General features: G+C 43.4%; 1 protein-coding gene across 1 annotated transcript; it reads left to right on the top strand.

The window, feature by feature from the left end:
• Positions 1-15,516: 15,516 nt before the first annotated feature.
• Positions 15,517-16,615, top strand: LOC144258863 (protein p13 MTCP-1-like). The gene is made up of 3 exons (XM_077806996.1): positions 15,517-15,669; positions 15,793-15,978; positions 16,571-16,615. The coding sequence occupies exons 1-3, from the start codon at positions 15,517-15,519 to the stop codon at positions 16,613-16,615; spliced, it is 384 nt and encodes a 127-aa protein (XP_077663122.1).
• Positions 16,616-26,744: the final 10,129 nt, after the last annotated feature.

Below are 26,744 nucleotides of genomic sequence, written 5' to 3'. Positions count from 1 at the left end.
GAGGCTCTTAGATATTTTTACCTGACCAGGAAACAACCCTCTTAATAGTCAAATCTGATATGGTGTTGCATACTTCATCCTGTATAAATATTTTGGAAACATTGACAGACTTGAATTTGTAGGAGGATGATGCCATGCACATTTCAAATAATGTTTTGTTTTCTGTGCCTTCTAGGTATACCACTGTTGTTCATGAATTGGGCCATAATTTTACCATGAATAATATAACTGTAAGAAATACTGTTTCTACAATGTATGGTAAACTAAAGGATACATCATGGCTGCACTACTATATGCATGATGACCAATCAGTTCAATAATATAAGTCAAGAAGAATTTCACCACCTGATGTTGAGCAGTATAGGATACTGGTGCTTTGTTTTAATTAAACAGTTGGATTCCCCTGGTCTGCACTAATTCTAAGTCAGCTGCTTGGCGCCGGCCAAGGCGGACCGCCAACTCCCCCCCATCTTCATGGAGGGGGAGAGGCGAGCGATGCCCGCCGCAGCTGGGGCAATCCACAGGAAGGGCCCAGCTCGCGTCCAGAGTTGCCCCGCCCCCTGGGAGAGGGCGGTGCCTCGTCCAGTCGCGGCTCACGCCCAGCCTCACTTCACGCCCCAGCCCGACCGACTCAGCATATGTCTACATTGCAGGTTGGAGCAAACTTCCAGCCTGGGTAGACAGACTTGTGGTAGCGAGGCTCGCATGAGCATGCTAGAAATAGCTGTGTGGATGTTGCAGCATTGGTAGATGCTGAGGTTAGCCATCCTACCCCCTGGGTCCAAGCTTGGGTGGCTAGCCCAAACCTCTGCTGGTACCGGTCAACATCCACACAGCTATTTCTAGCATACTAGCGTGAGTCTGCCCACCTGGGCTTAGAAACTTGCTCCCAGCTGTACTGTGGGCACACCCACTATCTCCTTCACTTGCCAGGTTACTTAAAAAAATACAAAGTGGGATTTTCAAAAAATGGTCAGTGTTGGCTTAACTCTGGTCCCAGGGAACATAGTGGTTGGTAGAACTCCGACCAACTTAAACAGCAGCAGCGTTAGGTCAACACTGAGCACTTCTGAAAATCCTGCCCTTTGCAATCTTACACACAGTCATAATGTAGGGGGTTTGGGGTTTTTAAAAAAAACCTGGTGCTTTCTAAATCAGATAGGAACGATAAATGCACTGAAATTTGAATGAACATTAAGCACCAGCAAAACCCAAACCATTCAGTATTCAGCATGTAAAGTCCCATGAATTTTCAAAAAGGTGATTGTATTTATACGTAAGTATAGAAAATTTGAGCAACCAGTCCTAAAATGTAGATAGGGCACTATCTCATTCAGAACAACATGTCATGAGAAAACAGCTTTCTCCAAGATTTCTTCTCCTAATATTTTTCCTTGCAAAATCCAAATTCCCACATGCTGTATATTTCTGACAAAAAGGTGGTCACTGCTTCCAAATGGCCAGTCCCCTGTTGTCTTTATTAACACGAACAGTCCCAGTAACTTCCAATTGGGTTTGCTGCACTGAGCTGAGAACAGGATTTGGCTCATTGTAACCTGTGAAAATCAAACAGACTGAGCTGTTTGCATAGTGCAAACCAATCACAAACTCCTTAGGTTCCCTTCTAAGCACAATACTGTTTCCCCAGCTATCTTTCACTAGTCTAGAAAGATTTTTAAAGGCAGTCACCGGAAAGTATTCAGTAAATTACTGCCTTATAGAATAGACAGGTTACATTTCAGCTTTATTTTACTCTAGCTCATTTGTCTCTGTGATCTGGTTTTGTGTCTGGAATAGGTCTGACAAAACCACACTTCCCTCCCCTCTCAGTTTCCTAATTAAATTACCAAATTAAACACCACTTCTGCTTGTGTTATAGAATGTAAAAATCTCATTTAAAATGTTTGTCATTTGTAACAGAGTCCTCCATAGAGCACTCTGTTACTAGTTAATACTACAGTGAAACACCATCCCACAACAAATACTGAAAACATTCATAAAGCAACAAAATGAAACTTATCTGTCCACTGTCAATGGGATTCCATTAAGCAACATCATTGCTGATAGAATGTGTTAAGTTACTGATTGTGGTATTGGTCCCTGACTTGCACTGGGGGTGGTGCAGCTTCCTGGGGAAGGCCCAGGAGGGATTATGTCTCAAGCTGTCCCTGATCTTCCTAGCACATAGGCGGCATGCACGCCCTGAGCTGTCTCTGGGCACTTCAGTCTGCTCCCTTAGGATGGTGTGAGCTGATATGAATCCACAGCCCCACCCCTGCCTTATCAGGGTTGTATTGCATTCCTTTCAGAGTGTAGAGGGTGAAGTCCCTGTGCTCCTCCAATCACGTGGTGTAAATTTGCCCGTGGCCCTTGTGTCGAGAACGCAGGAATACTCCAGATGCCTGCACACACACAAAGTCTGGGGACAATATGGCACTAAAGATAAATGGGATATAATAAAAGTACTATTTAGCTCTTACATTGTGCTTTTTCATCCAAAGATCTCATGACACTTTAAAAAAATAAGTTAAGTATGACTATTACTGTTAAACAGATGGGTAAAGTGAGGAAGAAGGGTTGAAGCAACTTGTTCAAGGTCACACAGCTGGTCAGCAGCAGAACGGGGAATAGAACCCTAGGTCCAGATCCTCAGTGGTATTTAGGTGTCTGTCTCCTATTGAAAACAATGGGAGTTAGGTGCCTAAATACCTTTGAGGCTCTGGCTGCAGGTCTCCTGACACCTAGGTCAGTGCCCTATCCACTGGACCACACTGCCTTTATGTTTCAAATAGGAGCTCTCATATTCTGTTACAGTGGTTCCCAAACTTGTTCCGCCACTTGTGCGGGGAAAGACCCTGGTGGGCCAGGCTGGTTTGTTTACCTGCCGCATCTGCAGGTTCGGCCGATCGCAGGTCCCAGTGGCCGTGGTTCGCTGCTCCAGGCCAGTGGGAGCTGCTGGAAGCGGCGCGGGCCGAGGGACGTACTGGTCGCCGTTTCCAGCAGCTCCCATTGGCCTGGAGCAGCAAACCATGGCCACTGGGACCCGCAATCGGCCGAACATACGGACGCGGCAGGTAAACAAAGCGGCCCGGCCCGTCAGGGGCTTTCCCTGCACAAGCGGCGGAACAAGTTTGGGAACCACTGTTCTATTAAATAGCCTTACAGCATGAAAAGGAAGATGCGTACAGTTCCATTTCCTTTTCATTCTGGATTTAGTAACAAACACAATGTGAGCTCCACTTTTGCTTTTCAAAATGTCTGCAGAACCACTGGACAGAATTATATCTGTGGGTCACATGGCTGAGGAATTATAAATTAAATGTATAAATCACCTCTCTGTGTCACGTATTCTCGCTAAATGCATTTAAACAAATTATGTCAGATTAGAGCATGAATAACTGGAATACTCAAGCATTTCCTGCATTTTTCCTGCTGTCTTCCAAGGGGTTAAAAGAAGCCTGGTCCAAGGAGTTAGGCAATGCCTGAAACAGGATAATAAATGTGACACTCTCCGACTATCAGTAGCAAATATTTGAGCTTATCAAATAACAGAGGAAGTAGTTTAGTTACAAATAAACCAATCTCTCATAAAACAAGTCTTCACACAAGGTAATTTCATTGAACTGGAGACAGCTAAAGGCCACTCACAGGCAGAACTCCCACTCTGTGTACACTTCGGAACAGTCCCTCATGATTAATGGACAGCCAGGAGGGAGGCTGGGTCCTGAAACTCTGCTGAGAAATTGAGCTAAGTTTCCTATCAGCAAAACTGCAATAAATAAGCTTCTCAGAATTATGGCTAGGAAGTGACTCATCCTTTTGGAACATAACAAGATTCGTGCTCTCGCTCTCTCTTCCCCTTCTCTCTCCCCCACCCCCGCCTTTTTTTTTTTTTTTTTTTACTCTGTGGCAGTGACCAGCGTGTCCTAGAGACTATAGTAGTTGTCACTGCTTGGCACTTGCTGTGTAAAGAGAGGACAAATATGTGGGTGTGATGTGGATCTGGAATGATACCCTTAAAGCTGCAGTGCTCTTTAGAGAGGATCTGGAGTAAGGCATGTTCTATTAAACATATTTCAAATAGTTTTAAATGTCCTGTATTTTAATAATATTTAGCATGTATACTGTACATATAGTACTTTTCATGGATAAAATACAGCACACACATTAACTAACATCCTCAGAACAGCCCTGCAAAACAGGTAGTTATTTAGACATGGAGAAATTGAAACAGAGAGGTTATAACTTGCCTGTGGCTATCAAGGGAGTTGGTGTTGAAGCTGGAATTAAAACTTGAATACTCAAGCCACCAGACCACACCTCTTCATGACCCCCACACCCAGCTACACCAACAATGAAATCTATATGCAACCTGAAAGAGCAAGAAACCCATTCATGTTATCAAATGTATTCATTCCCCATCTTTGTTTCATTAGCAAGAAATCCTAATCACCATCAGTAATAACATTGGGCTTTAAAAGTAAAAGTATGTAAGGCAAGAACTTAATGCAGTCCCAGCTTGCCCGTGTGAGCATGTACTGTATATTTTAAACTAGGCATACGGACATTCAAGCTTGGAGAACAAACATATATGGATGAAATTTAAAAAGTGGATTTTTTTATTTTAGAACTTAATGAAGCCCAGAAAAAATATTGCATTGATTATTTAAGATGAGTGCTGCCCATTCTGCACCTAAGGCTGTAATCTCGTGTTTACTGTTGTGTTTGTTTAAAAAAAAATAATTAGGTACGGTTCATGAGTGGTACTCCTGAGCACAAGAAATCAAAAGATCACCAAACTCTGGTTATATAATTGCTCTAGCTTTTGACTTTAACCCTGCCTCAGCTAGGTAAATGCTCTTTAAAATCTATTTTTATGTAAAGTCCTACCAAACTATTAAGTTCAAGTAAATTCTTTAGGGCAAAACCTGACCCTGCAAAGGTGCTCTGACAGCAAAAGAAGTGCAGTTTCAATGTATAAGAAGAGATTGAAGAATGCACCATGGGTGAATTACCTGTGCTTAAGGGGTCAGCCCAAGCATCCTGGGTGGGGCCAGCCGATCTATGGCTATGCAGAGCATCCTGTCCTCACTGAATATGGAGGGTTGTTCTACTCAAAGGAAGGTATAGGCTTTCTCCAGTCTTTCAGCTCCAGCAGTAATGGCTTTTTCTTTACGTATTTCTTATGTTTTTATCTAATTCTCTTAAGAAAAAAGTCCTGAGGAGAGGAATATTGGTATGCATATCCTTAGTTGTCATATTACCTCAGTATTTAACTTGCCAGCAAGTTAAAGAAGTATGGGCTGGATGAATGGACTATAAGGTGGATAGAAAGCTGGCTAGATTGTCGGGCTCAATGGGTAGTGATCAATGGCTCCATGTCTAGTTGGCAGCCGGTATCAAGTGGAGTGCCCCAACGGTCGTGAAAGGGGTTACAGTGGATGAGAAGTTGGATATGAGTCAACAGTGTGCCCTTGTTGCCAAGAAGGCCAATGGCATTTTGGGCTATATAAGTAGAGGCATTGACAGCAGATCGAGGGACGTGATCATTCCCCTCTATTCGACATTGGTGAGGCCTCATCTGGAGTACTGTGTCCAGTTTTGGGCCCCACACTACAAGAAGGATGTGAAAAAATTGGAAAGCGTCCAGTGGAGGGCAACAAAAATGATTAGGGGAGTGGAACACATGACCTACGAGGAGAGGCTGAGGGAACTGGGATTGTTTAGTCTGCAGAAGAGAAGAATGAGGGGGGATTTGATAGCCTCTTTCAAGTATCTGAAAGGGGGTTCCAAAGAGGATGGATCTAGACTGTTCTCAGTGGTAGCAGATGACAGAACGAGGAGTAATGGTCTCAAGTTGCAGTGGGGGAGGTTTAGGTTAGATATTAGGAAAAACTTTTTCACTAGGGGGATGGTGAAGCACTGGAATGCGTTACCTAGGGAGGTGGTGGAATCTCCTTCCTTAGAAGTTTTTAAGGTCAGGCTTGACAAAGCCCTGGGTGGGATGATTTAGTTGGGGATTGGTCCTGCTTTGAGCAGGAGGTTGGACTAGATGACCTCCTGCAGTCCCTTCCAACCCTGATATTCTAGGATTCTATGATTCTCAGTAAACCACAAATGCAATACTAGTTTCTGAAGAAGTGCTTTTACAAAAGCAAACAACCCGTAACCTTGTATTCAATACTCATGTGCCTAAAAAAATCACCATATGGAACATGTAAAAATGAGAACAGTCATGAAAATTTCATCTGAACACCATCACCTCGATGGGACTCAGGAAGCAGAAAATATTTAGGCAGCCTTAATTTGTATCTCAGCTATCAAACAGCTATAGCAGAGTCTGGTTAAGCCAAACAAAACAAAACACCCAGCCTCTAGTTGGCTGGCCAAGTTAAAACTAGATGTCTGAATGGAAACAATATTCATAGATTTAACATATCTGTTTTATGAGTGTTGCCATGAGAGCAATGCTGCAGTGCTAGGGTTAAATGAGTACAGAAAGTTTGGTGCACTTTAGCTGAGGGCAGGGATAGCCCAAGAGAATAGCAGTCTGTATTGCTTGCTTGGAAAGATTTTCAATTAGTATGTTTCCAGTTGCATTTCCTTGAAACTGATTTAGTTTCAGCCCATATCAAAGTCCTTTCATGGGGTGACTCCCATTCAGAATAAACTCTCTTAAGAAAGGCAGCGTGATGGAGGTTTAAAGTAATCCAAAAAGTTTTGATCAGCTTGGAAACTGTTACACTTCAGGGGGTCAGATTTGGGAAAGCTGGTCCAGGAAAATTACACTTCCTGGAGTATAGAAAGCCTGTTCTGCCCTAGAGAAACAAGGTGGTGAGGCAATATCTTTTACTGGACCAACTTCTGCTCCAGCGCATAGTCACAAAGAACAGGAGGTGCCACCACTATCCTCCCTTGGGGTTTACACTAGGGGAGGAGTAGCTTTATTTCCTCTCAACACTCCATAGGTGCTCTCTTCCACTGTTAGGTGCTGCTGGAAAACACATTGAATTAACCCACTTTGGGAATGCCCACTGTCGGCCAGTCATTTCACAGCCACTGCTGCCCACAGTGTAGCCCTCAATGTTTTAAAGTGCTCGAGTCAGACAATTGTTACCATATCTCAGTTCAAAGCCCACAGTATTTTTGAATGACGCTACCAACTGATTAATTAATAGCTTTGTAAGAACATGTGCTTGATTTTGTAATGGGCACTATGGGCCAACCAAGAACAGGGGCCCATTGCTCTAGGTTTTGTAAAGGGACTGCTCAGCATGCAAGAAACACACTCTTCTTACAGCACTGCAGGCCGGGAACATGCTGCTTTAGTCAGCTACATAACGGGGAAGGAGGATGACAACTAACTAAACAGGAGCACGGCTCTAACACATAATAGTCTGTGTATCCCAGTTAACCCTTTGATGACTACTCTACTACACTAGGCGCTGTTCAGAGTACTAGATAGTTGCTGCCCCAGAGAGCTTACAGTCTACATAGATAACAAAGATAAAGGATTGAGGGAAAGGGATGCAGGGAGCAGAGTACTGGTTTGCAAATATCATAGTTCCAGGTTGGTTTGTTTTCCCCAAAGAGGAGTAGTGCTTTTGGGGGTGGGGGGAGAGAGTTTTGCTGGGAGAGGATTAGCTACACAGGAAGTCAAAGGAAGGAGCGAGGGATAGTGCAGTGGAATGACTCTGAAGTGAATCATAGAATCATAGAATATCAGGATTGGAAGGGACCCCTGAAGGTCATCTAGTCCAACCCCCTGCTCGAAGCAGGACCAATTCCCAGTTAAATCATCCCAGCCAGGGCTTTGTCAAGCCTGACCTTAAAAACCTCTAAGGAAGGAGATTCTACCACCTCCCTAGGTAACGCATTCCAGTGTTTCACCACCCTCTTAGTGAAAAAGTTTTTCCTAATATCCAATCTAAACCTCCCCCACTGCAACTTGAGACCATTACTCCTCGTTCTGTCATCTGCTACCATTGAGAACAGTTTAGAGCCATCCTCTTTGGAACCCCCTTTCAGTTAATTGAAAGCAGCTATCAAATCCCCCCTCATTCTTCTCTTCTGCAGGCTGAACAATCCCAGCTCCCTCAGTCTCTCCTCATAAGTCATGTGTTCTAGACCCCTAATCATTTTTGTTGCCCTTCGCTGGACTCTCTCCAATTTATCCACATCCTTCTTGTAGTGTGGGGCCCAAAACTGGACACAGTACTCCAGATGAGGCCTCACCAATGTCGAATAGAGGGGAACGATCACGTCCCTCGATCTGCTCGCTATGCCCCTACTTATACATCCCAAAATGCCATTGGCCTTCTTGGCAACAAGGGCACACTGCTGACTCATATCCAGCTTCTCGTCCACTGTCACCCCTAGGTACTTTTCCGCAGAACTGCTGCCTAGCCATTCGGTCCCTAGTCTGTAGCGGTGCATTGGATTCTTCCATCCTAAGTGCAGGACCCTGCACTTATCCTTATTGAACCTCATCAGATTTCTTTTGGCCCAATCCTCCAATTTGTCTAGGTCCCTCTGTATCCTATCTCTCCCCTCCAGCGTATCTACCACTCCTCCCAGGAGCAATGGAAGAGGTTGGAGCAATTAGCACAGGGGACAGAATGAAAGGGAGATGGTTATGCTTGGAGTATGGTTAAGACCCACAGATTTTGCACAGCAGTTGAAGATGGGGTGAGTGAAAGGAGCAGATTAACTGACGTGCCAGACTACAATTTCTGTGTATTTTTTTGTATTTTATCTATCCTTGATCAAAACATGAACAGGAGGAACTAAACATGTAAATATAAAAACACTAACAATGCCTTTCTAGGATATCCACTCATTTGTTTTTTCCCTCCAAACCCATTCCAGCAGTCTAACTCTTTCTTCGCAGTTTACAAACTCTGATAGGAATTAGCCATACCTTTGGACATAGTGTAGGTGAACAAAACCACTCCCTATATCATACCTTTTGAAAAGGAAAGAAATAAGGGACACTACATTGAGTCTCCAAAGAGCTCTGAGAGGGATTATTTTTTCTTGGAAATGAGCCTGCTCGTAGCTTTGCACAGAGGTAAGTGACTGAACAAGTAGGGGCAAGACTCTATCAAATCAGAATGGTAATATTTTACACTCACTTAGCACACATGTAAGTGAGTGGGGCAAGGTCCTTGAGAGTTAGACCCTTCATAAACTTTAGAACTGGATGCTAGGACTTGTCTACACTGGGATTTGAGCTATGTAGCTTTAGCAATGCAAACCCTAATGGAGATGCAGAGCACTAGAGTAAACTGTGATTTCCACTGAGGCAGCTTACCCTTATTTTGCTTGAGGTGCCTTCCCAGTCCCCTCTTCTAGAATTCAAACAAATTCAAACATTCATTGAGGAAGCTAATTTTAATCTACTGCATCTTTCCTGGTTTTGAACTGTATTCATCTGGAGCTATAAGTTTTATGTGCCTTTGACATGAAAAAAAAATCAAACTCATTGCAGAGATACGTAAACCTTTCACCAAATCTAAGCCAAGTTTCCAGTTTGTAACAAAACCTGAAAGCAAGTGAGTTTTCAGTGAAAGTTGCTCTGTCTGTGATTATAGAGAGAGAGAAAGGATTTTAGGCAGAAGACAAACATTTAGAAACCACTTCTTTTGAATAGAGTTAAGGTGGGATTAAATGTGCCATCTCAAACCCCCTTGTTGCCCAATACAGAATACGGTAGAATTTTTTACACAGATGGAGTAAAAGGGTCTTAGCCAACTTTAAAAGCAGAGAGTGAATCACAGCAAACCCACCTTTGACACTCATATTGTACACATTGGTGCATGGTGGAAGCAGTTTGTCTGCAGCAACTCTGAGAACACCTGCACAGCACTCTTTTTCCTCCAAGCAGACTGTTAACCACTTTGCAGCTCAAGTACTACACCATGTGCCAGTCACATCACAGGGATCCATTGTGACTTCATTCAAACATCAAAGGTAAAACAGTGTAAAAAGGGGCAGTGTTGAAGGAGTTAAAAGATCAAGCTTTGTTGTAAAGATAACAGGGACTGGAGAACTTGCAGCAGATATTCCATGTGCAGGCACTTAGCTTTGATACCACCTGTGTCCGCTTAATACCTTTAAAAGCAATCTCCTGAACAGAAAAACTGAAGGCCCAATTTTCAGATATAGGGATCGTCATACAACAGCCATATCCCCCCATGGGATACTGAGACACTGAGCAAGGGTATAAGTAGATATTAACTTTTGTAAGCACCAATTTGAGCATCCAAATATAGAAATTTAGATGTTCTGTCACCTCTAAAGCAACTTGTGTTCTTTACTGAGGGATTGGAGTCAAACTTTCCTTTTAGCACTTAGAACGTATTAAATGTGGTATGATCATGAATTAGATAATAGATCTGCATCTTTCCCCTTTTCGCCGATCTCTAGTAGTTTCCTCCCCTTTCCACTCTCCCCCCTGAATTACTTTTAGGGTTACAGTGAAGAAACCAACAAAAAAGAAAAGTCAAGTCCCGAGAAAAAAGTACAGTGTGTCCTTCTCTCTATCTGCCTTCACCATGGTTGGCCACATCTGGCCCACTTGATATGTTTATGTAGCCTCCAGGACATAGTCTGAGTGCCTAGAATCTCTGCTTTCATTTCATTTTATAAAAAGGTAAGTTTCTAATCTTCCTAGTTGCAAAGAAAAGCTCCCAAATGCGAACTGAGCTCCATAACTGATGCAGCGATGTCTGCCTGAATGTGCAGACAGTCTGAAACTGTGACAGCAGTGTGAACTCCCCCGTGCCCTATTAATTTCATTGGGACATCAGGGCTAAATTCCCTGATGATATTTCAGTGTTAACATTAACCATGTCAGTGATGATCAGTTTACCAGATGCAATGCGGAAGAGGTTAGGAGCACGGCCCACTGGCAATTACAAGCTGCTTCAGAGAAGGAAATGCAGTGAAAAGAACAGCAAAAGAAGTTGGGAGAGCAACAGAGAACGGAAGGTTTCAGAGTAACAGCCGTGTTAGTCTGTATTCGCAAAAAGAAAAGGAGTACTTGTGGCACCTTAGAGACTAACCAATTTATTTGAGCATAAGCTTTCGTGAGCTACAGCTCACTTCATCGGATGCATACTGTGGAAACTGCAGAAGACATTATATACACAGAGACCATGAAACAATACCTCCTCCCACCCCACTCTCCTGCTGGTAATAGCTTATCTAAAGTGATCACTCTCCTTACAATGTGTATGATAATCAAGTTGGGCCATTTCCAGCACAAATCCAGGTTTTCTCACCCTCCGCCCCCCCCCCCTTTTTTTTTTCCCCATAAACCACACACACAAACTCACTCTCCTGCTGGTAATAGCTTATCCAAAGTGACTACTCTCCTTACTAGGTGTATGAAAATCAAGGTGGGCCATTTCCAGCACAAATCCAGGTTTTCTCACCCCCCCCCCCACACACACACACAAACTCACTCTCCTGCTGGTAATAGCTCATCCAAACTGACCACTCTCCTTACAATGTGTATGATAATCAAGGTGGGCCATTTCCAGCATAAATCCAAGTTTAACCAGAACGTCGGGGGGGGGGGGGTTTGGAAAAAACAAGGGGAAATAGGCTACCTTGCATAATGACTTAGCCACTCCCAGTCTGTATTTAAGCCTAAATTAATAGTATCCAATTTGCAAATGAATTCCAATTCAGCAGTTTCTCGCTGGAGTCTGGATTTGAAGTTTTTTTGTTTTAAGATAGCGACCTTCATGTCTGTAATTGCGTGACCAGAGAGATTGAAGTGTTCTCCGACTGGTTATGAATGTTATAATTCTTGACATCTGATTTGTGTTCATTTATTCTTTTACGTAGAGACTGTCCAGTTTGACCAATGTACATGGCAGAGGGGCATTGCTGGCACATGATGGCATATATCACATTGGTGGATGTGCAGGTGAACGAGCCTCTGATAGTGTGGCTGATGTTATTAGGCCCTGTGATGGTGTCCCCTGAATAGATATGTGGGCACAGTTGGCAACGGGCTTTGTTGCAAGGATAGGTTCCTGGGTTAGTGGTTCTGTTGTGTGGTATGTGGTTGTTGGTGAGTATTTGCTTCAGGTTGGGGGGCTGTCTGTAGGCAAGGACTGGCCTGTCTCCCAAGATTTGTGAGAGTGTTGGGTCATCCTTCAGGATAGGTTGTAGATCCTTAATAATGCGTTGTAGGGGTTTTAGTTGGGGGCTGAAGGTGACGGCTAGTGGCGTTCTGTTATTTTCTTTGTTAGGCCTGTCCTGTAGTAGGTGACTTCTGGGAACTCTTCTGGCTCTATCAATCTGTTTCTTCACTTCCGCAGGTGGGTATTGTAGTTGTAAGAATGCTTAATAGAGATCTTGTAGGTGTTTGTCTCTGTCTGAGGGGTTGGAGCAAATGCGGTTGTATCACAGAGCTTGGCTGTAGACAATGGATCATGTGGTGTGGTCAGGGTGAAAGCTGGAGGCATGTAGGTAGGAATAGCGGTCAGTAGGTTTCTGGTATAGGGTGGTGTTTATGTGACCATCGTTTATTAGCACTGTAGTGTCCAGAAAGTGAATCTCTTGTGTGGACTGGACCAGGCTGAGGTTGATGGTGGGATGGAAATTGTTGAAATCATGGTGGAATTCCTCAAGGGCTTCTTTTCCATGGGTCCAGATGATGAAGATGTCATCAATATAGCGCAAGTAGAGTAGGGGCATTAGGGGACGAGGCGTGGGAGGAGGTATTGTTTCATGGTCTCTGTGTATATAATGTCTTCTGCAGTTTCCACAGTATGCATCCGATGAAGTGAGCTGTAGCTCACGAAAGCTTATGATCAAATAAATTGGTTAGTCTCTAAGGTGCCACAAGTACTCCTTTTCTTTTTTAGAGAACGGAAGGAGGATGGAAGAAGGAAAGAAGAGAAGAACAGAGATAGCAGTGACCTTACAGGGCAGCATATCTTCCACTGTGTTGATCTCTCTGTGAACCTCTGTGCTGGAGCATATGAACTCCTAAATTTATACCCTGACCCATAATTTAATATGGAATTCAACCCCTTGTACCCAATGAGTTTGATACCTCTGGGCTAGAGCAATTATGAGAATGATACAGCTCCTGTCTCCTCAAGCAGGCCAAGTTCTTATAAGTCTGAAGGTGAGTTACACAGAAAACAAAGGCATAATAATTTTATGACTATATACATCTTGTTCTCACCAAGTCCCTTCCCTTACCCCTATCTGAGTACCATATCTCCCTGCCACTTGTCTCTGTGCTGCTCTCTGCCTGCCAGTCTGCCCAATCTCAGAGAAACCTCCCTCCCTCCTCCTGGTGCCCAGGCTGAAGGAGCAGACAGAACTGAACAGTAGATAGAGGCTAGTCATCAGAAGAACATAGGCTAGGGAAGCAGTGTGATCTAGTGGCTAGAGCACTGCATGAGGACTCAAGAGACTGGGGCTCTATTCACAGCTTTGACACTAGCCTGTTAGATGAGCTTGGGCAAATGATTGCTCTCTGTGCCTCAGTTTCCCCATCAGTAAAATAGGGAATAATGATATTGATTTTCTTTCCAAAGTGCTTTGAGATACACAGCGCAAGTATTATTATAAGGCAGCAGATTGGGTCAGAATTAACTCATCCCAAAACCTCACTCTTTTTTCCCTCATTGAATAACCACTTGGAATATGATATTGTCCTAAGAGTTAAAGCTATTACACTTGAAAACTGGGATTAAAGTGTCATAGAAGAAAGTAAGAGTAGCAACTGTAGTTCAAGCACTGAGGCCATGGCAGAGAAAGAAACAGCCAGATGACCTCTCTTTGGTTGCATCTATCCTAGAAAATTGAGTAAATCAGACTGTGCTATCATAAATGGCTGTAAACAGCCAACCTGTTTCAAGCATGCCAATGCTCTGTGTACATTACCAGCAGTTAGGTATTGCAGAAGCACTCCATGGTGGTTACTTATCCCACAGTTGGTGGTACAGTTACACAGCAGCCACCAGCGTGTTGTTTAATCAGGTAAACTTTATTAACACACTAGCAAATTCAAAACACACATCAGGGAGCTCAAACCCCAGCAGCAAAGAACAACTTTGTTTGGTTAAACACAACAGTGCAAATTCTAGGTAACCTGACTAGTCTCCACACAAACATATTAAACACGCAGACATTTGTATAATGGTGGAGAAAACATTTGTGAAAGTTACTGTTTAGGGTCCTGATCCAGCAAGCTGAACCATGCCCCCACAGAGCCCTATTAACATCAGGGAGACTCCATGCAACTGCAGAATTCCTTTGCAGGATCAGGGCCTAAATTAGTTGCCTTGAAAGATCACAACATATTTCCTAGAAGCTTTACTCAGCTTCAGTTCTAAACAAAATACAACTCTTTACTTTTTGTTAGTTTTCACTTTATGCAATAATCATTTTTCAGGGTACTAAACTCAATCTGAATGTATTCATCTTTACAATCATATGCTGTACAACTGTGTGCTAGAATTTTTTGCTCAGACCAACAAACTCAGTTTCACACAAGCCATGTGTCTGTGGCTATTAGTCTTGAGATTGCTCTTCAAACTTTATGCCATCGCTATGAATGGTTACAATTAAGTTTTAACTTCAAAGGGTTTCAATAGCGGTAAGGATGAAGAAAACATAGCTCACCACTACAGCAGGGGTGGGAAAACTACAGCCCAGGGGCCACATCTGGCCCTTCAGACGTTTTAATCCAGCCTTGAGCTCTAGCCGGGGAGCAGGGTTGGGGGTTTGCCCCACTCTGTGCATACCAGGGCTCTGCACGGCTCCCAGAAGCAGCAGCAGCATGTCCCCTCTCTGCCTCCTATGCGTAGGGGCAGCCAGGGGACTCTACACACTGCCCCCACAGCTCCCATTGGCTGGCAACTACATTACAGGGAACTCAAACCCCAGCAACGCAATGCATGTTTCCTTCTCCCCAAAGCTGTGCTGCTGATCTGGGAGTAAAGTCCCAAATTTAAAGAGACAGGGTGGAAATGCACAGCTCTAGCATTTCAACTAGCTTTGTCTAAAAGATACATTTAAAGAAAAGGCTAAGAACATATGCATAGAATATATTAAATCTTGTCACCCTCTTCATGACAACATTTAAAACAATTACAATGATTAACTATTGCTACCCATGCAGTATAGCAAGGTATTCTATATTTTAGAATGCTTCCTCCCTAGGAATAGCTGGGTTTGCAGTGGGTAAGGAATCTGAAAGGAATTATCCTTGAAGGGGGTGGAATCACCTGTGGTTGGCTCCAAGGGAAGCAGCCACTGCTGGGAGTGGGGGGTGTCTGCATTAAAGTTTGTAGGATTTTTGTACCGTGCGGTCTTGCCTCATTGCTTTGGATATCTCTGTCCTATAATATGTTACAGATACAGCATCATGTTATGTTTATGTGTAATAATAATTATATTCATTTTGTTTATAATCCTTTGGTGGCTGGTCCCAATGGTTTAGTCTAATGGTTGCTTTTTGCCCTGCCTGAGCTTCTGAGCATGTGCACCTGGAGGAAACACCCTCACACTATTCTTTGTGGCAAGGGAGAGGACAGTATGCAGGCTATTCCTCCTCCTGACCGACTATGGGCCTGGTGCCCAGGCGTATATCACGATGAGCAGGGCCGTGTGTGGGTGGCTGTGCTCAGAAAAGTAAGTCAGTTGCTCTGCCATGCGGCTCTTCCTTTGTTTTGCCCTGGAAATTTTGTGTGTTTCATGGGTTTATGTTTTCCAGTTGTACTAGCGCTTTCTTTCTCTCTTACATTTGTTCCCTAGGATCCAGAGACGGGTATCCTGCGGGCCAGGGTGCGGGCTGAGCAGGTCCCTCTGGGGGATTCCTGGACCCGGAGTCAGTTCCCCCTCTCACCCCTACCCCATCTGTGGCAGTGGTGCCCTTGTGGGCTCTACCGTGCAGCTGGGGGGATAGGAGAAGATGAATGGTGGCTGGAGAGCCATCAGGTGGTAAGTTAAAGGTTCCACGGAGAGGGTGGGTAGCTAGAGAATAATACCATGAATAAATGTGCAGTTATCTCACTAGACTTTCTGCAACCCAGGGCTGTTCGTTCAACCCCTCTCCAAACAATTGTCACCTCTCTTGGCTCTGGTTTTAATATCAAAAATATCCCTAATACAACCATAGAAGAAATCCTCCCAGCATAAGCCTTTGCCTTCTCCTCAGGTTTGTATTTATTCAGAGTCTGTGCCCCCACCTTGCCTATTCCATACTCTCAGTCCCTCTAGCCCTGAGCTGTCTGCAGCTGTCTCCAACCTGTCATCAGGTGGCTTAACAAGCAGCAGTGAGTCCCCATCATGCAATGAGTTCCACATGGGCTGTCACAAGTCCCCTTGAAGTCAGTGTGTTGCCATGCAGGCACAATGGCTAACCCTCCCAAAGCACACTGAAGACTGGGGCCTAGCTCATTGAATGAACCCTTCTTCTTAGCCATTTCCCTCCCTGCTAACCAGGTGGTTGTGTTAGACAACCTTGCTGGCCCATTACACATCTCACTACTTTTTTTTTTCTTTTTCTTCTTCTTTTCTTTTTCTCTTTCAGGTCTCTGGTGTCCCAGAGATACTTCTCCGCCAACTACACAGATGAGGCCATAGCAAAGTAAATACCTGAGGCTGGCAGCACCTCTTGGGAGCAGGCCTGGTTTGAGAGTTTTAAATATATATACTTTCTAACTCTCTTTCTTTCTCTCATTTTTTCTTTGAACAAGGATAAAAGGAAGATGCATTTTTTTAAAAAACGTTCAGTAATGCAGTATTAATATAAACCTGTTGTGTTATAAAATGTTTATTAAAAATGTAACAGGACCTTCCTAAAAATGGTGAAGATGTAGTACTTTATTCCATTGATCACAAAATGAAAGCCCTTTTTTTTTGGGAGTTACAATTAACAATTTTTTTTTTTTGCCTGTTTAGATATCTTGTTCATTATTGAGGGGATCCAGGGTGGGAAGGAAGCAAAGCTAGAAAACTGCAGAGGACAGTCCCTGCTTCTTTTGAAACTGTGTTATAACAGTTCAAGTGAGCTTGACAGGTCTCTTAAGGGTGGGCTGCTGTTGTGAGATAGCAGTCGGAGGACCAATTGAGCTGGTAGAGCAGTGGCTAGTCTAGACAGCAAGTGAACCAATAAGACTGGTGGATAACACAGTGGTTAGTCTTACGCTACCATGCTCATTACAGTTGCAACTGCCTGTACATCACTGGCAACAGTCGTGAGGGTGGGCATGTAAAGTATGTTACAACATCAACATTCTCTAGTATAGACAAGAACACTCCCCTTTCTGTCCTCCCCTCTCAGGAGATCATCTCAAAACTCTGGTTGCAGATGGTAGTGTAGCACATACAAAATCAAATACACGTGCCAAATATGTGCAGCTATGTGTGTACCATTTGTGAATAAAAATGCATCTGTACATTATAGCAAATCATATGGCATCTGCTTCATGTGGAGTGCAGTGGCAAGGGCCCCAGTAGAAAGGCAGGTTACAGTACAATTAAGAAAACATGTTCTTTACTGCTTACTGTTCCTTCATTTATCTCCTTCACACATGGGAGGGAAGGAGGCAGCATATCTAACTTCCTTTTAAATAACGTGAACTAGCAGGTCTCTAAGTTGCTTCAAAGAACATAAGAACTAGAGACTATGCTAGTCTCTAAGGACTTTTCCATACTTAAAATACTACAGCGCTGCTACTGTAGCCCTTCAGTGTAGACATTAGGTATGCTTATAAGAGGGATTTTCCCATGGGCATAGGTAATCCATTTCCCTGAGAGGCAGTAACTAGATCAACTGAAAATTGCTTCCATCAATCTAACACTATGTTCCTGGGGACTTGGGTCGCCTTGACTGTGCTGCTTGGGAGTGTGGATGTTTCATACCCCTGAGTGATGTGGTTATGCTGACCTAATTTTCTAGTGTAGACCAGGCCTAAATGAATCAGAGGCTGCTCTTGCATGCTGTAGCCTTATGACATTTCTCATGTGGCAGGACCATCCCCACCCTTGACATGCCACATGCCTTAAATCCCATGACTAATAGAAAATCTATTCTAGGAGAAGCCAGCGGGGGGCTGAAATGTAATTAAGGTTTCCCAAGGCTTGCAAGATTTTTTTTTTTTTCTTTTTTTGTAAAAGTGAGTTTTCTGGGCAGATCAGTTCTGTCAGTCTCGGCTTTATTACTATAGATACTCAGGGCTTTAGCTTCTCATGCCAATTTTATATTAGAGTGACTCCACTGAGTCAGCGGAGCTGCTCCCTGTTTTACAGTGTTGTGAGAGCAATATTGGAACATCTGAGTGCAATGCTGTACATTGCTAAAAGATAAACCTCTGATGTTCTCAAGTTAGCTTAAAACAAAAAAATGTAGCACATTGGGGGGTAGGGGGGGAACCTATCCAGATATTGTGGTTCATGACTGTTTAGAGATGCGTGTTGTTTAAAATGGTCAACACAACAGATCACACTGGAGACCTGATCTTGTTAAGGATGACCACATTATTTTCAAAACAAAAAATAAGGACAGTTATCTCAACGAGTGCACCGGCAGGGAAAGCTCAAGGTGGTGTTAAAGTCTTCTTGTAAAGGAGACTGGGAGAGAAAAGTGGGGGAGAGTTTGCCTACCCTTCCCTACTATGGTAAATTTCCTCACTGTTCCTTGCTGCGCTGTAAATTTGACATCAAAACAAGATGTGAAGGAGGGCTGACTTGGGGACCCTCTTATACAGAGTGGGGCTCATTGGAAGGCTTTGTGGAAGGATAAGACTAGGTAAAAAGGTGGCAGGCCTTATAGAAAGGAAGGCTTTGAAATGCAAGTTTGTTCACTCAGTTTGCTGTCATTATTAGTGCTCGCCTGGACAGCAGCTTCTTCACGTATCCAATTTACAGGGGCTAGATAAACCAGGACTAAATGTGTTTTGTAAAACTAACAGGCATATCGGGACAAACCCTGAAACTAGTGTAAGGATAACCAGAGTTTTGGTCTGGATCACGAGGTGTACATGTGCAGAACATTTTTCTTCATTCTTATTCTAGTTGTCTTATGGTCCCAATACACTGGAATTCTCCATTAGGTTTTCAGAGAGCAAGATTCCTGTAAATTTCAATACACTGCTGCCTCAAAGGGCTCCCAGTTCAGCAAGTTACTTAAGTACATAGCGAACCTAAAGAACTTGAGTAAGCTATTTACTTTAATGGGGCTACTCATGCTTATGTAGCTTGCTGAATCAGGCCCAGGAACACAGCAGAGAGACGTGGAGGGGAGTAGACAGATATGTTGTTTCTGTAACCTTTCCAGCCAACAAATCCTTTAGGCACCCAGCAGTGAACACACTTTTGTTATCATTTGAAGGGGAAGAGGCCAACATATATGAAAATGCCATTTTGAAACTTTAAAACTTGGTTTATATTTGATGTCACTAGACTTGATAAGTTTCTTTTCAGAAGGCCATATATGTAGTACTGGCCACAACAGATACATATGCAAAAACATGGAGGTACATGCTGCTGCGGTCTCACAACCAGAGCCTTTATTCACTTGCGATGGCTGCCATTTTGGCCAGCATCATGGTGTGAACCAGGGACAGACCACTAAAAGCAGGAATCACTACACCTTGTGCTAAAGAACCATAGTTGGGACCTCGCATTGTCTGTGGATTAAACGTCGAGGGGGATGTATAATGCTCACTGACCAGTGGCTACACGTACAGGCACATATGAGTATCTGTTTGCACATGCAGTTACTCAAATGTGGATGTACAAATTTCAGTGGGGATTATACAGTGCTGGTCATTTTAGCTTGTGATTGGCTCATAGGGAGTTTATCATTATGCTATGAAATAGATTGTAGTCTACCATCGCTGCTGTGAATATTTGTACATACAAATACAATTTTTACAGGTGCAGGAGTTGTCTAGTTTTGAAAATTTAGCCTTGATGTTGAAATGACTAGATTTTCTCTTTTATAAATCCCAGACAGTAAAAATGCCAGACTGTAAGAGTCATGTGGAAGGCTGTACAACAGCCATAGTCTGACTGTAATCAGTATAGTAGGATCCTGTATTCATCTGAAATTATGCCATTTGGCTACCTTGATCTATTTGATTTACTTTCCATTCTTCCATATTCCTTAGATCCCTGTATTAATAGTGGATGGCTCAAAACGCTCCTGCTTCTGGCACTAGTGATACAAAGAAATAACAGATTTTTCTCTTCCCTGGAAATAATTATATGAAAAAAAAATCTGACTGAAGGGATCAGACATGATACTGCTGTGTCACATAATGATTGAAAGCCAGATCTTATTTGATCATCCTTTTCCTCCTAAGGCATGGAATGCCTCAAAGAAGGGTTTTCGGGGTTAGACATCAAAGCTGAATTTTTGTGAGGGACATTTTAGGTCAGCTGGGGATAATAATAGTTAACAACCTTTGTAAAGTGTTTTGAGATTTACAGGGGTAGCGTACTCTATACAAGCTAAACATCTTCAACTTTGTTGGTGTTACCTTATTTTTTAATGCAATACAATTTTAATTTTAAAAAGAGTTGCGTCACTGGGCTGTGTAATATGGCAGTGCGGATTGTAAAACAGAAATGATGCTTTTGTAAAACTCCTAGGTTAATATGTATGTACGCTAGAGTATTTTAATGTGAATACAAATTTTTTGTTTAAGACCATGCTCAAGGAGCAGGGTTATTTTCCTGTGTCCTGTCTCTTTAAGGATTAGATTTCTGTGGAAGGGGTCAAAAGGGCCACAGCTCTGGTGAACCAGGGTGCGATTGCAGTAGAGTTTGTAGTGCTATTGGAAGACGCTCCTGCACTGGGACTCATGCAAGCTGTGTTTGGGTTTTTGGTTTTTTTTATTTTATTCTACTTTAATATACCTCTCTGGTTTTAAAACAGCCCTTGGTCTAGGAGTGTAATATATCATAGTCAATATATTTAGAGGGTCATTGTCAAGGTTCTTAACCTAGAATATCAAACTACTGTACTTTGAGTGTGCTCTTGCCTGAGGGTATGTCTACACAGCCTGTGGCAGCAAGCCTCCAAGCCTGTCTCACACCGCAGCACTCAAAATAGCTCTGTAGACACTGCAGCTTGGTCTCTGAAGCCTAGGGTGGGCTTCAGAGCCTGAGCTGCAACTTAAAAGCACTGTGGACACAGTTATTTTTAGCATGATGGCACAAGCCCCACAAATCTGTTGACCTGGGCTCGGACGCTTGCTGCTGCTGGCTGTCTAGACATAAGGTACATGTCTACATATCCTCAAAGGTCTTGCTTTGAGGATTCATTCTGTGAAAATAATGTGGAGCATGTACCCTATGGAGGTAAGTCTACACTGAAAATCGGGAGGTGTAATTGCAGCACATGTAGCCATTCGTGAGCTAGCTTGGATCAAGCTCCTTTAGCAGTGAAGCTTCAGTGGGATGGGCTAGCTTCCCAGATACAAGCCTACGTAGTGCTGTCTACACTAGAGCTAGAGGTGTAACTTCCAGCTTGGAGAAACATACCAATGCTAGCTTAGATTGAATTACCATGCTAAAAATAGAAGCATAGCCACAGCAGTGCAAGAGAAGGCCTAGCTGTCCCTAGTACAGTCCCATCCAAGACCTTAGGTACAAATGGGGTGGATAGCCTGTTCCACCACAGCTACACTTCTATTTTTAGTGCACTAGCTCCATCACAGCTTACGTGTATGTCTATCCCAGTTAGAAATTTCACCTCCAGCTCCTGTGCAGACATAGTCTAAAAGAGGTACTGCTTCTCTCCTGGTCTTTATACTATGAATCTCACCGAAAGCCATATGCCTCCTTAATATTTATTTTTCAAGAATGGTAGCATAAATCAGCATTTTGAAAGAAACTATGTAGGATGAATCCTGTGTTTCGGATTCTTCAGATGGAACCATTGTGAAGAGAAATGAAGAAAACCTTCCAGAATGTCTTGATACAGTGCTTGTCTGCCTCAGTGTGCAGAGAGACAGACTGCCTGATGATGGTACTGTTATTCTTTTAAATGATATGAAAATGGTGAAACCTAATGATGACAATGTTGATGTCAATATTTAACTCCTCTACTACTGATCATTAAGCAGAGCCATTGGTTACACTGGGATTGTGATCAGAGCTTGAGCAGACTTCGGCCATGTTCTCGCTTTGATCTAAACTGGAGTATTGCATATGAAATCCAACATTCTCCCCTACCACTTCTTAACTAAACTTCTGGCTGTCATTTTTCCTTCAGTGTCTGTCTCTGATCATTTTAAGTCCAGGCATCCTAAATGAAGGCAATGGGAGTGTCGCCCACATAAGGGCCGCAGGATTGAAGCCTTGCGTGTATCAAAACTAGGAAAGGAGCAGAGAATAGGAACCTAGAGATATGATAGCAATTGCCATCAACACACATGGGCACATTGCCAGTGTCTGTTGCTCTGGCACTATCACCAGAGGAGGCATTGACTAAGTGCCTTTCTGTGAAATCAAGTCAGTTAAACTATAAAGTGCCCTAGCATGACAGCTATTGCAGTTGAGATTATATGGAAACAAGGGTTTTTTGAGTTTGCAAGAGACCCCATCCTCAGACAAAGGTCTTCTCAAAGGGCATGTTCTTGCAATCTGACAAAAAAGCAGGGCGGGGGGGGGGAAAGACAGATTTCATTGTTGCTGACAGTAGAGACCAATTCTGCTGGAGAGAGTTCCAATTTAAATAACGCAGTATCCAGGAAAGGTGAGCCTGATGAAGAATGTTTCTTCTGTGAAATCATTAGTTGCCTACTGCTGTGGGCTGAAGCCACTCATGTCACCAAATAAAGTAACACAGCTCCTCTGAGTACTGACAGCAAGAAATATTTCACTAAAGAAAACATAATCCAACTGAAGAAACAAAGAAGCCAAAGATAAAAGTGACAAACAGGGACAGCTCTTCAGCTGGTGTAAATCTGTCGTGAAACTACGTCAATTTACACCAGCTGAGGATTTGACACAGTAAGTTTAAGAATTCTTTCTTTTGATCATCATGAAAAGCAGTGTTGCAACATACTGCTGGGCACTACATCTGAACAAATCACATAGGGAATGAAAACAAATCCATGGACATTTGTAAAAGCTGCATATGTGTTGGTCTTAAACAGCTTACAAAGGGGATATCAGATGTTTAAAAAAATGCTGTGTGAACTCATTCCGTGTCAGTAGAGGGATTCCTACATGCAGCCAATATAAACACTAGCTAAAATAAGACAGTTCCTATGCCATGAACTCACAGATAAAACGTCGTCTCCTAATAGTTACGATTAAACAGTACTTTGGTCAGGAAAAATGTGTGTGTGTGTGTGTGTATCTGTCAGTCATCTTTCAGCATTCTTTCTAAATACTGTGCTGAAGTTCATAAACCAAAGGAATCAGTCTATCTTTAAGATGTTTTGGCTTCTTATAAAGAAAACAGCTCTTGCAGAAGGCAATAAATACACACAATTGAACTAAATGCACACCGCAAAAAGAAAAGGAGGACTTGTGGCACCTTAGAGACTAACAAATTTATTCTCCTCCATTTCTTTTTGCAAATAATTTCTTGACTTGCTTTTGTTCTCTTATTCTCGTTTCTTGCCTTGTATTCTACTGTTTTCTCCGGCTTTCCATAATCAGAAGAACTATGTGCGAAAAACATTGTTGAAAAACATTTTATTTTTCATGGAAAGATGAGAAGTACTAAGAAACTTGATAATACTGCTCCTCTGTGTTTTAGCTTTCTGAAGAGCAGCAGGCAAAAACAGTACAGTAAATCTTAACTGGAAGAATTTGGTTCTGTTTGAGGTCTATGCCTGTAACTCTGCTACACAAGACACAGTACTTGAATAGATGAAAACTATGATAGGAAAAAAAATTAGGTGTCCCACTTTAGAGATAGGAAAGTGTCTTCCCTCACCCTGCTGTCATAATGAAAATAATATGGAATAAATGTAATTAAAGTAAAACTTTTGAGATATACAAAAGTCTCAAAAATAAAATTAAACACAATAGAAAAGTCATAAATGAAAGAGAGAATGGAGTAATGAAGCATCTATAATGAGAGCATAAAACAAGAAAAATGGAGATGTGAAAAGGAATTTATGTTTATACCACATGACATGACTATCAAAAGAAAGAACTAAGCATGAAAAACAAAAGGGAAAATACACATGATACAAAGGAAAGAGGAAAAAGAAGCAGTTAATTATAACTGACCCTTTGGGGCGGGGGCAAGGAGGGATTCTGTCTAGGTGGGTGTTGGGTGGGGCGGGGTTTGAAGTCCAAATCTGTCAGCACCACCAAGTGGCGGTGATCTGGGCTGTAACACCCAGTGGCAAGAGTCAGTGGCTAGGGATAGGGGAACGTGGATCCCCCAGGTTCCAACCCAAGAAGACCCTGTGAATAATAGCTCACCTATGTGGCCAAGGGGTGGGTGCCCTTATGCCTGTTCCTTGGGCCACTTTCTACCCCGGCTTCAGTTCCTCCATCAGTGCCACTGCTCTGTTTCTGGATTTCTCCTGGAGTTCTCTCTGATCACACTCTTTAAGGTTTTCCGCTATCAACTGTGGCCCGTCGTTTCCAGCACCCTCAGGTGAAGGGCCTATGGCGTTTTAGCTGTGGGGCCTGTTCTTGGCTATATGGAGCCCTGGCAGCTTCTCTGCAAGAGCTTGCAGCACACAGCTGCTCTGTCTGCCCAGGCTGAGCTGAGCTGCTGTCTTTTGAGCCCAGCCTCCAACGTGAGCATGCTCAGCAGGTATGGCTAAGCAGGGTCTTCTGAGCCCAGAACTGTTCTTTAACAGTTCACCAGTGTGATATACTGGTTCTACACCCATCACACATTCTACTCTTCAGGCTAGGACCCAACAATGGGCCTTCCTCCTTCTCTCCTACTCCCTACCAAGAAAAGAAACAACATTGCATGTGCCCTTTCCAGATGGTGGAGCCCCTGGAAGTCATAAGGCTGCAGGGAGAGGTACCATCTCATAATACAGGCATTGGTGTCCTTCATGGAGTTTAGCTGCTGAGGGGGGTGTGGTCCGTGACAAGTAAGAAGGAATTCCCTAGTAGATAATAGCATAGGGTCTCTATCGTCCATTTCACAGCCAAAACTTCCTTTTCAATCACTGAGTAGTTCATCTCCCATGGGAATAGCTTCCTACTCAGATACAACATCTGCTGTTCCTCGACTCTTACCTCTTGGGACAACATGGCCCCGAGATCCACTTCTGACACATCCATCTGAAGAATAAAAGGCTTTGAAAAATTGGGGTGGCCCCTAAGTTAGCAGGTCCTTCAAAGTTCTGAAGGCCCTGTCACATGCCTCTGTCCATTGCACCTTCCTGGGGTGGGTACTTTTTACCAGGTTGGTAAGGGGGGCTATTGTGGCAAAGCAAGGTACAACCCACCTAATATAGCCGGCCAGGCCTAGGAAACATTGTCTGCCGCATCAACAAAGAAGCAGATGCAATCAGTCAGTGCCTGGACTTTATCCACCAGGAGATGTAGTTGGCCCAGCCCCACAGTATGCCTGAGTTACGTCAGTTCTCTCTGCCCAAAATGGCACTTGGGTGGATTTGTGGTAACCCCTGTGTTCTTGAGGGCTTGAATGACAGCAGTGATGTGCTGTAGGTGGTCTTCCCAGCTGTAGCTGTAGATGACTGTCATTAATATAGGCAGCCATGTAATAGTCAGGGGGCCACAACACCTGATCCATCAGTCTCTGAAAGGTAGCAGCCTCTCTGTGTAGGCTAAAGGGCATGATCATAAATTGATAGAAGCTGAAGGGAGTATGGAAGACTCTCTTTTCTTGGGATGCCGTCATCAGGGGTATTTTCCAGTATTCTCTGATTAAATCTAGTGTGGATATATACTTGGTGCTCCCCAGTATCTCTAGTAGCTCATCCACCCAGGGCATTGGATACAACTCAAATTGCATCATCATGTTGACTTTTCTAAAGTCTATGCAGAATCTTATCAAGCCATTGTGTTTTGGCACCAGCATGATAGGGCTTCTCCATACTCTGTGGGACTCCTCGATGACCCCCATGGCCAGCATAATCTGGAGTTCTCCATGGACCACTCCCACATCGTCTTCAGCAGAGGAACTTTCTGTCCCGGCATCATTGCCATGTGGTGATGGGTTAGGTGCATCCTCTCCAGGAGGGCAGAGAACACCACAGGAAAGGCCAGAGTCAGTTGCAGTATTTGGCCTGGTTATCTCGGGTTGTGCTCCAGCCCTTTGGCATGGGGGTTGGGTCTGGGGATGTCATGGCTTGAGATCTCAGTTCTGGTTCCAGGGGGTACAAGGCTATCAGAAAGTCCTCCTGCACCTTCCAGGCCTTCAAGGGGTTGATGTGATAAATTTGCATTTCCTTCCATCTCCTGGGGTGACGGATCTCATAGTAAACTGTCCCTACCTCCTTACCACCTTAAATGGCCCCTGCCACCAGGCCAATAGTTTTTACTCAGATGTCGGGAGTAACAACGTCACGTGGTTTGAATGTCCACAGCTGTGCTCCTTTGTTTTAAGTACATTCCTGGGCTTGTTGGGCCTTCAAAAGGTTTTCCTTAGTGAAGCCTCCTCGTGTTTTCAGATGTTCTTATAGTTGGAGCACATTACGGCACTGAGCCTGGGACTCCTATTCTTCCAGGCCTTCTGGAGGAGGTCCAAAATCTGCCTGGGCTGACTATTATACAGAAGCTCAAATGGTGAAAACCCC

Source organism: Eretmochelys imbricata, chromosome 1, assembly GCF_965152235.1.
Source record: "Eretmochelys imbricata isolate rEreImb1 chromosome 1, rEreImb1.hap1, whole genome shotgun sequence".
NCBI classification, from domain to species: domain Eukaryota; kingdom Metazoa; phylum Chordata; order Testudines; family Cheloniidae; genus Eretmochelys; species Eretmochelys imbricata.
The sequence above is the reverse complement of the archived record's forward strand: the minus strand, read 5'-3'. Positions and strand labels throughout refer to the sequence as shown.

Excerpts from the sequence above, each read along its gene's own strand:
- LOC144258863 (XM_077806996.1), top strand. The coding sequence starts at position 15,517 with ATGTGCACCTGGAGGAAACACCCTCACACTATTCTTTGTGGCAAGGGA. Across the intron at positions 15,670-15,792 it reads GGGTGGCTGTGCTCAGAAAA|GATCCAGAGACGGGTATCCT; the intron begins GTAAGTCAGTTG and ends TTTGTTCCCTAG. Across the intron at positions 15,979-16,570 it reads GGCTGGAGAGCCATCAGGTG|GTCTCTGGTGTCCCAGAGAT; the intron begins GTAAGTTAAAGG and ends TTTCTCTTTCAG.